At 41.4% G+C, this 10,013-nt stretch overlaps 1 protein-coding gene across 2 annotated transcripts in view; it reads left to right on the top strand.

The window, feature by feature from the left end:
• Nucleotides 1-10,013, top strand: part of UGGT1 (UDP-glucose glycoprotein glucosyltransferase 1) — a 104,424-nt gene that overhangs the window by 61,157 nt on the left and 33,254 nt on the right. For both annotated transcript variants that reach the window (XM_017867360.1, XM_017867359.1), the window contains exons 19-22: nt 3,787-3,907; nt 6,468-6,566; nt 7,373-7,396; nt 8,221-8,315. In XM_017867360.1, the coding sequence (XP_017722849.1) occupies nt 3,787-3,907; nt 6,468-6,566; nt 7,373-7,396; nt 8,221-8,315 (339 nt within the window). The remainder of the gene's footprint in view (nt 1-3,786; nt 3,908-6,467; nt 6,567-7,372; nt 7,397-8,220; nt 8,316-10,013) is intronic.

Here is a 10,013-nt window from a genome sequence, read left to right on the forward strand (position 1 = left end):
GCGATCTCGGCTCACTGCAAGCTCTGCCTCCTGGGTTCACGCCATTCTCCTGCCTCAGCCTCCCGAGTAGCTGGGACTACAGGCGCCCGCCACCTCACCCAGCCAATTTTTTGCATTCTTAGTAGAGACGGGGTTTCACCCTGTTAGCCAGGATGGTCTCGATCTCCTGACCTCATGATCCACCTGCCTCGGCCTTCCAAAGTGCTGGGATTACAGGCGTGAGCCACCGTGCCCGGCCTGTCAGAGCTTTTCAAGCCCCTCATGGACATCCCATTCCCCAGCCTTTTTTTTCTTTGTTTTTTGACTAGCTTCATGTTAGCCCATGTGTCATCTGCCACCTCAGACAGCTGAGATGTTAAACCATTGTCCAGTTGTGTTTGACAGATACCCCCAGGGAAAAGGCTGTTGGCACTGAGTGAGGTCTGGTTCAGCCCAAGTAAAGAGAAACCCTGAGAATTATCTAGTGTCCTAGTTGTTTTATTTTGTGGCCATTGATTTTCAAGGCTTTGTGCAGCTGGGGAGATGTACATAGTGAGGCAAATGATTTGTCACAAAGGTCACTTTCCTTACCAAAACTTTCTTTGAGACAGGGTCTCTCTGTCACCCAGGCTGGAGTGTAGGGAGTCCGATCATAGCCCACTGCAGCCTTGAACTTCTGGGCTCAAGCAATCCTCCTGCCTCAGACTCCCAAGTAGCTGGGACCATAGGTGTGTGCCACCACACGCAGCTAATTTTTGTGTGTTTTGGAGAGTTGGGGTTTTGCCAGGTTGCCCAGGCTGGTCTCCAACTCTTGGGCTCAAGCAATTTGTCTGCCTCGGACTCCCAAAGTGCTGGGATTATAGGTGTGAGCCACTGTGCCTGGCTAGTATTCCATTATAAAAAATAAATAGCTGGGCGTGGTGGTGCATGCCTGTAATCCCAGCTATTCGGGAGGCTGAGGCAGGAGAATCGCTTGAACCCAGGAGGCCGAGGTTTCAGTGAGCCAAGATTGTGACATTGCACTCCAGCCTGGGTGACAAGAGCGAAACTATCTCAAAAAATATATAAATAAAATAAAATAAACATTTACTTCATTCCCTAGTATTGGACATTACTTCTACACATTCTCTAGGTACAAACAGTGCTACAGTGAATATTCTAATATGTATATACCTTTGTACATTGTCTTGAAAAATACCAAGTCCTAGAAAATTTGAACTAAATACACTACAGAAAGATGTGTTACCAGCCTGTGGTGGCTGACGCCTGTAATACAACACTTGTGAGAGGCCAAGGCTAGAGGATTAGTTGAGGCCAGGCATTGTGGCATGTACCTGTAGTCTGAGCTACTTCAGGAGGCTAAGGCAGGAAGGTTGCTTGAGGATTGAAGCTGTAGTGGGCTATAATCATGCCACTGCACTCTAGCCTGTGCGACAGAGCATGCATGACCTTATTCCTTTAAAAAGAATTAAGAGATATGCTATGCCAATGGTATGAAATTCAAAACATAGAGATGTAAATGAAGAGAAACTTTTAGCTATACACTCCAGTCCTGGTACTACTCATTTCTTCCTCAAGACAACTACCCTGTGTCTGTGTGTGTGTGCATGTGTGTGTGCATGCATGTGTGTGTGTGTGTGTATACGAGAGCTGGTTAGAAGGTATTACATTTACGATTATTTAATAACTTTTTTTTAACAAATGTTTATTCTTATATGTACAACAGGCTTCAAAACACTTCATTCCGGCTATAGATGGCAAAAGGTGCTATGGCAGGGAATACAGATGTTTAAATAGGAATGAATTTAATCAAGGGTCACCATCTCCTCAGGCACAAGGCACAGCTTACTTGTTGCCAGATTTTTTTTTTCTTTTCTTTTTTTGAGACGGAGCCTCGCTTTGTCACCCAGGCTGGAGTACAGTGGTGTTATCTTGGCTTACTGCAACTTCTCTATCCCAGATTCAGGCGATTCTCCTGCCTCAGCCTCCTGAGTAGCTGGGATTATAGGCGCCCGCCACCACGCCTGGCTAACTTTTGTATTTTTAGTAGAGACGGGGTTTTGCCATGTTGGCTAGGCTGGTCTTGAACTCCTGACCTCAGGTGATCCACCCGCCTCAGCCTCCCAAAGTGCTGGGATTACAGGCATAAGCCACTACACGCGGCCCAGATTTCTTAATTTCACCTGCGGCCAGGGGACCCTTCCCCATGGACTTCGATTTTAGCTCCTCTTTTTGTTTCTTCTGCTCCTCTTTTTGTTTCTGCTTGAAAGTCTTACCTTCCTCGCCCATCTCTTTGGCCTCTTTCTTGGGCTGTTTCAGCAGTACCTTCACAGCCAGACTTGGCTCCTGCCACGCCTTCCCCAGGCCCTGCCCCCCTACATTTAAAATTTTTGTAGACTTTGGCAAATTCCCCTCCTTGAACTAGATAGGCTTCTAATTGGAGTCAAGTCGATTTATAATATTGACCAAAGTTGTGTACATGGGCCAACATGGACAGTGAGCCATCTAATACCTTTGTCTTTTGATTTGTATGGTTGGTTCATATGCTCCTTATTAAATAGCTACAAACAATGTCTAATTAGAATTATTTAGACTTAACTGTGTATATTTGATTCACATCTTTATCTTGAAAATGACTTTAGGTGGGGCACGGTAAGAGAGGATCTCTTGAGCCCAGGAGTTTGAGACTAGCGTGGGCAATGTGGTGAAACCCCATCTGTACAAAAATGCAAAAGTTACCTGGGCATGGTGGCACATGCCTGTAGTCCCAGCTATTTGGGAGGTTAAGGTGGAAGGATCCCTTGAACCCTGGAGGTTGAGGCTGCAGTGAGCTGTGGTTCTGATTATACTGCTGCACTCCAGCCTGGGTGACAGAGCAAGACCTTGTCTCAAAGGAAAAAAAAGAAAATGGCTTTAAAGTGTACTTGTATGTTAAATATTTTAAGTTTGATAAATCTGCATATTTGCATAGTTGTTGACACATGGCTCTGAGATCACCCTCAAGAAGTGTAACTATTTCTGTAATATGAGCTGTGCAAAAGGGAAAAATGAATAACAAATGATTTCTCATCCTGTCATTGTAATTCTGACTCTGGAGATGTAGCGTTACTTGGATGGCTGAGATTGAACAAAGATGGGAGTGATTTTTATTACAAAGTATATTAACTGCTTGAGAGAAGACCTTTGGCTTGCTTTTTTTTTCTTGAGACAGAGTTTCGCTCTGTAGCCCAGTGCAGTGGCGTGATCTTGGCTCACTGCAACCTCTGCCTCCCAAGTTCAAGTGATTCTCCTGCCTCAGCTTCCCGAGTCGTTGGGATTACAGGCACCTGCCACCACGCCCGGCTACTTTTGTATTTTTAGTAAAGATGGGGTTTCACCATGTTGGCCAGGCTGGTCTTGAACTCATGACCTCAAGTGATCTGCCTGCCTCAGCTTCCCAAAGTGCTGGGATTACAGGAGTGAGCTACCACTCCCAGCCTGGGTTTGCATTTCATAATCACTTTGCATTGGCTTTGTGGGTTTGAGTAAGTTATTTAACCTTTCTGTGCCTTAGCTTCCTCATCTTTGCAATGAATGTCAACAACAATATCTGCCTCACGTTGTTGATAGAGGTAGAGATGCTGTAGGTGATGTGCCCAGGTATGCTTGGCAGTGACAGGGACCAATAACATACTAACTTCTGTCTTAACTATTATTAGCAGGAGGAAGCAGTTTATAAAGTTAATAATTTTTTAGTTCCTAATGAATTATTATTGCTAAAATTTGCTTTACACTCCCCCCTCAACCTCCTATTTTTTTTTCTTGCAGGGTGAAGTGCCCCCTGATCAAGACGTGGTAGAGTATATCATGAATCAGCCAAATGTTGTTCCACGAATCAATTCTAGGATTTTGACAGCTGAACGAGACTACCTGGATTTAACAGCGAGTAGTAAGGAGCATTTCAGGAACAACCTTACACTTTTTTTGACTTGTGCTTCAGAGTCTTTACATTTTTCAGATTTTAATATTCCGATTATCTTCTGCAGTGTTCAGAGGATAGCCCAAGATGGTGAAAAAATTTTATGTGTAAACTCTTTGCACCTTTAGTTCATAGTATGAGCTTCTAAATTCACAAGCGTTTCCTCCTAAAGAAGAAAACATCTTCCTGGGTAAAACTCTGTGAACTTTGAAACATATTTAGTGCCATTTAAATGCCAGCTGTACAGACAATAGATGATGAGAATGGACCTGGATTGTTGGCTCCCCTAGTCATAAAGAGTTCTCTTTCTTCATCCTTATTCTAGAATCAGTCAACAAATATCTCACTAAATTTCACTGTGAGAACTTAGGAAGGACTTTAGCAGCTTCATCAAGATATAATGTGTATGCCGTAGAGCTCAACCTTTTAAAGTATACAATTCAATGGTTTTTTAATGAAAAAAAACCCCACGAAGTTTGTGCAGTCATCACCGCTGTCTAATTTTACATCATTATCATCATCCCCCAAAATTCCCCAGAATTCCATATACCTATTAGTAGTCACTCTCTGTTCCTCCCTTCCCCTATCCCCTGGCAGCAGCTAATCTACTTTCTGTCTCTATGGATTTGCCTATTCTAGACATTTCATGTAATTGGAAGCCTTTTGTGCCTGGCTTCTTTAACATGTTGTTAAGGCTTATGCATGTTGTTGTGTACGTCAGCATTTCGTTCCTTTTTATAGCCTGCTTTATGGATAGTCCACGTGTATCTGTTCCTCAGTTGGTGGACACTTGGGTGTTTTCTGCTAGAATACCTTATAAGGGCCAAATATGTTAAGCCCAGGTGCAATTTGTTCCTTGTGCCTTCCTGGAGACTCTGAGGCCTCTTCAGCAAACACCTGGAAATAAGATGGAACTGTCATCACTAGCCCATGAAATCTCACTGGGGAAGGAAAGATGTGTATAATGAAGTCATAACCAGCTATTTGTTGTTATAGTTGAGTATAATGAACATATCAATCTATTTATGGTTGTTAACTTAATGCACTATCTCTAATATACTTGAAACTGAAAGTTTCTTTTAGGTAGAGGAAAAATACATATATATATATACACACACACACACACACATACCCATACACACCTCTATACATAAGCGCACACACACTGAGGAAAAAGTGTAAATGTAGGCTTACATTTGAGAAAGAAACTACCCAGAAAGTGAGCTTTTTCTTCACAGCTGGGTTTTCCTGTCTTTCCTGAAGTTTCAGTAGAGCAAGGTGAGCGTGTTGTGGCTCTTTGTCCTGTTTGTTGTTTTCATCATGTTTATTCAAGTTGAAGACAACCCTTAAACTTGAAGGGTTGCCTCTGGAATACACATGAATAAGGAACATAATAGTGGTTTTCTTTTAGAATTTCCTTTTCCATTGAGTGTTGCAGCAATGAGCTATGAAACAGCGCTAGTCCACAGTGGCAAAGATGCCACCTGTCAGCTGAACCCAGTGCACACATCAATTAGGAGGCACTGGCATCCTCCTGACCTGGTGGTGGTGGCACCATCACCCAGGTTTCTTTGGCTTTTGGTGTAGAACCTTTTTAGTAGGATACTAATTTTTACTTGCATGGTGTTCTCTCCCTTCCCCCACATGATATCATGGACCGTGTGTGACTTACTTTCTACTGTTTTCCTGAATAGTATGCTATGGATAGTAGGTGTTCAGTGTGCATTGTCCAGTAACAGTGTAGATGGATGAGCGTGTGCACAGATGAATAGATGGGTGGGTAGGCAGGCAGGGTGTGTGTGACAGACTGATGAGAAGGCTGATGTTTGTATAGGGTGCAATAATGTTTAAGACTGGGGAGATTGTTAGAGGGTTTACACTACTAGGCTGGAGACCATTTTGTAGCCTGTAAGAAATTACTGGGTGGTTTAGAGCAAGAGAATGACTTGTTGAAACTGCAATTCTAGGAATAATAATCTGAGGGGAAATGAATGATGAGGATTGCCCTGTGACACTCATTGGAGAAGGGACCTATCTAAAAAGAGTGGAAATGACCTTTTATTTCTGTTAAGGGTCTAAAAGGTGATATTTTGTTAGACCTGAAATATAAAAATCAGTTTTCTTATGTATTTTCTCTTTAACCCCTGCTTCCTCCATAGGAGCAGGAAGAGCTTACTCTACTGGTTGGACTAGGGAAGGGAGAAATGAGTTAAGGGGATCTCTTTGAGACTGTTCGCCAGTTGACAAGTGACAGGAATGGGAATAGGATGAATTTCAACCATTAAACTGACACGTACTTATATGAAAGCTGTGTGAGATATGTATGTTTTCATCAGCCTTGTGTCTTTGATGTGCGACTTCAGTAGGGATAAGGGCCATGTTGTGAAGTTGTTCAGTAAACATGGAACTTAATATACTTCACTCACACATTTCTATAAATCTTATATGATGATCAAGTCAGGTTATCAGTTGAATATTAAGAATAGATTGGACTGGAACTAATATATACATATTTCATTTTTTCTCCCAGATAACTTCTTTGTGGATGATTATGCTAGATTTACTATCTTGGATTCCCCAGGCAAGACTGCTGCTGTAGCCAATAGTATGAACTATCTGACAAAGAAAGGTAATCCATTTGAGGCTTATTATCTTGCATTCAACATTTTTTTGAAAGTATTTGCATATTCATCTTAGTGTGCAAATCAAGAGAAAAAAGGGAGAGACTTCATAATTTTCTTATTATTTCTTATAATGCTTTGAGTCCAGAAAACAGCTATTTAAAATTTAATTCTTTGTATATTTGTTGAAAATATACGTTTGTTTAAAACTTCAAATGTCTTCATAAATTTCGTATTACCTGTTTTGCCTTTTGACTTTAGTCAAAAGGAAAATATTTGATAGTTCAAATGGAAAAACATTTGTGATATCAAAGTGGGTTATTAGATTAAAAATGACAGTACAGGGTTAATATTATTTTGGGGTTTATAAGATGAAGTTGGTTTTAGAAAGCCTTGTATAATCTTTGAAGCTGATTTTGGGTAGAGGTATTTATTTAGGCTAAGATTGTGTAAAATGACGCCCCGTTAGTGACGGACAGATTCTGTCCCTTTCGGGTCAGTGCTTCAAAAAAGCACTGGCTGTCTTTTAAGGCAGCTATGTTTACCGCCTGTTTAAATCCCCGCTGTGGTTTCTCCCCAAGAGAAGTTCTGGTTTCCCACCTATATGTAAAGTACAAGCAATTACTCCATTTGGTTCTTTAAAGAAACTGTTTCTTAGGGTACTGGGACAGCACCATGATGCCGACAGGACTAAGCAGCAGGAAGAACCATAGACCATGTTAGCCATTGTTTAGACTTTTGACTGTTACAGTAGGCATTCATTACAGAAATGATACTTTCTTTTTTTCTACTCTCTTCTCTTACCTTTGTCCAGGAATGTCTTCCAAGGAAATCTATGGTAACTTAAAACTTCAAAATGTTCTATTTCTTAATTTTCTTCTTTGGTTTCTGCGACCATTGTAATTTAGAATTTATCAACACTTAATTGTACTGTTTCTGCAATCTGTGGGTAACAGGAAGCTATATCAATGTAGATCATTTTTTTGTTTTTTTTTGAGACGGAGTCTTGTTCCATCACCCAGGCTGGAGTGCAGTACCGTGATCTCGGCTCACTGCAAGCTCCGCCTTCTGGGTTCAGGTGATTTCAAGTGATTCCCCTGCCTCAGCCTTCCAAGTAGCTGGGATTACGGGCGCCCGCCACCACGCCCAGCTAAATTTTTTGTACTTTTAGTAGGGACGGGGTTTCACCATGTTGGCCAGGCTGGTTTTGAACTCCTGACCTCAAGTGATCCACCCGCCTCGGCCTCCCGAAGTACTAGGATTACAGGCATGAGTCACTGCACCTGGCCAATGTAGATACAGTCTGTATAAACATGTGTGAAGAATTATTTTCAGAAAATAACAAATTAATATGATTAAAAATGACAATATGTTACCCACATGTTCAAAGGCTGTTTTTCATTTTACATGCTAACAGATGCCCAGACCACAGTAGAATTAATCAGTGCATGTTCCTAGTCTGTAACTAAACTCTGTGGGAAGATTCCCTGCTTTCATTATAGTAAAGGTTTACCACTTTTTCTTCTATCTTTATTAAGCTTGTCATTTTCTTCTTTTTGCATGATTCTCACAAATTATTTGGTCAATTTCATTTTCAGAATGTTGAAACACAGAATGTGCTTTTCTCCTCCAACTCAATTAGCTGTTTTTGTTTTTCTACAGATGATTCTTTTATTCGGCCAGTCACCTTTTGGATTGTTGGGGATTTTGATAACCCTTCTGGACGGCAGTTACTGTATGATGCCATCAAACATCAGGCAAGTATCTGTGACTTCATTTTATGTTTTTGTTTGCGGCTGTAGTTGTCCTCATGGGCGTCACTGTGCGGCTCAGATTGTTCAGTGGGAGTTGGGAGTCCTGCTTTCTTAATGCTCGAGGGAACAGAGCATTGTATCTATAGAGCTCTGCCAGCTCTCAAGAAAAGAGATCTAAGACTACAGTATCCAGGCTTTGTTGAACGGGGTAGATTCTTACAGAGAAAAAAATAAATAGTGAAATCCTCGTCATAGACAAGTTTTATCACATGCCTGTTCGTGTTCTTGGCGCAGAGTTGCTCCAACAGTTGTGTTGTCTACTGTATCGGGGAGATGGGGTCCTCACCACGACAGAGGTCTGGACGTGGGGTAGTAGCACACAGGAATGGTAGTGTGTGTGTTTAGTACAAGTAGATCCAGATGCATTGAGGGATACACACATAGATGTTCTGAAAAGATACGCTGCCGTGAGTAGCTGGGCTTGAGTGAGTGGCGATGGCAGGTGGTTGGGAAGCAGCTGATTGTTCTGGAGAGTGTCACTTAGAGGATGAGATGGCAAAATTATTTTTCCTGAGCTGTTTCAGTTTGCATCTCCATCCATACCTCCCAACCCTCCTCATGGTCCCCTTTCCACCCCGTACCTGGGAAGGCTTACTGAAATAAGGAACTAGCCAGGTGGTTTCAGTTTCACTCATGTGCCCAGTGCCTTTATTGATCAAGGAGTGAACCAAATGCTGTGGTCAATTCGAAGTTAGATCAAGGCAGTTCTAGCAAAGGGCAATAGTTATATGTGAAAGGCACTCTAACACAAATGTGTAAATCTTCACATGGTGGTAAGGTAGGAGAATGGGGAAGGAGAGTTGCATTTTTTAATAACTATTTTAATTGAAGTAAAATGTAGGTTCACAAGAAGTGCTCAAATCATAGGATACACAGTGTCACAAAGAGAACACACTCTTGTGACCACCACTCAGGTCAAAAAATAGAGAATTCTCAAATTCCTGAAAGCCCTCCCACACTTGTGCCCAGACACTACCCCTCTTTCCCTTTTCTCATGTTAGCGAATAGGTTTGCCTATCGTTTAGTTTAGTAAAATGGAATCTTACGCAGTTTCATTTGTGTTTGTCTTCTTTGCCCAATCTTTTGTGAGATTTATTCATGTTGTTACAGGTAGGTGTATATAATCCTTTTTCATTCTGTAGTATTATATCGTATGGCTGTACCACAAAGTTTTGTTTGTTGAAGTTATTTGAAGGACAGCTGGGTTTTTAGCTTGGTGCTATTCTAAGACTGCTGCGACGAATATTCTTGTATGTCTTTTGGTACACCCAAATGTAAATTTCTATTATATTATTGGTACAAGCCGTTTTTTGGCTTTGTGTGTCCCAGGACACACAAAGCCAAAATGTGGGAAGGCCATGTGAATGAAGAAGGATTTGAGCAGAGCACTGAAAACACTTCTAACACAAGTATGTTAGAAGAATACAACATGTGTGGTAGAAGAATATAAAATGTGTTGGGTAGAGATGGGACTCTGAGGGTCTGTAATTTATGCTATATTTACAGGGGTGGTAAGAAATGAAGTTGGAAAGGTGGTCTGGGGGCCACTTCATGTAAGGTTTTGAGTGCTTGATGATGGCATTTTAATTTTATTCTGAATGCAGAGAACTACTTGAGGCTTTCTTTCTTTTTTTTTTTTTT

Source organism: Rhinopithecus bieti, unplaced genomic scaffold, assembly GCF_001698545.2.
Source record: "Rhinopithecus bieti isolate Rb0 unplaced genomic scaffold, ASM169854v2 scaffold_3906, whole genome shotgun sequence".
In the NCBI taxonomy this organism is placed as follows: Eukaryota; Metazoa; Chordata; class Mammalia; order Primates; family Cercopithecidae; genus Rhinopithecus; species Rhinopithecus bieti.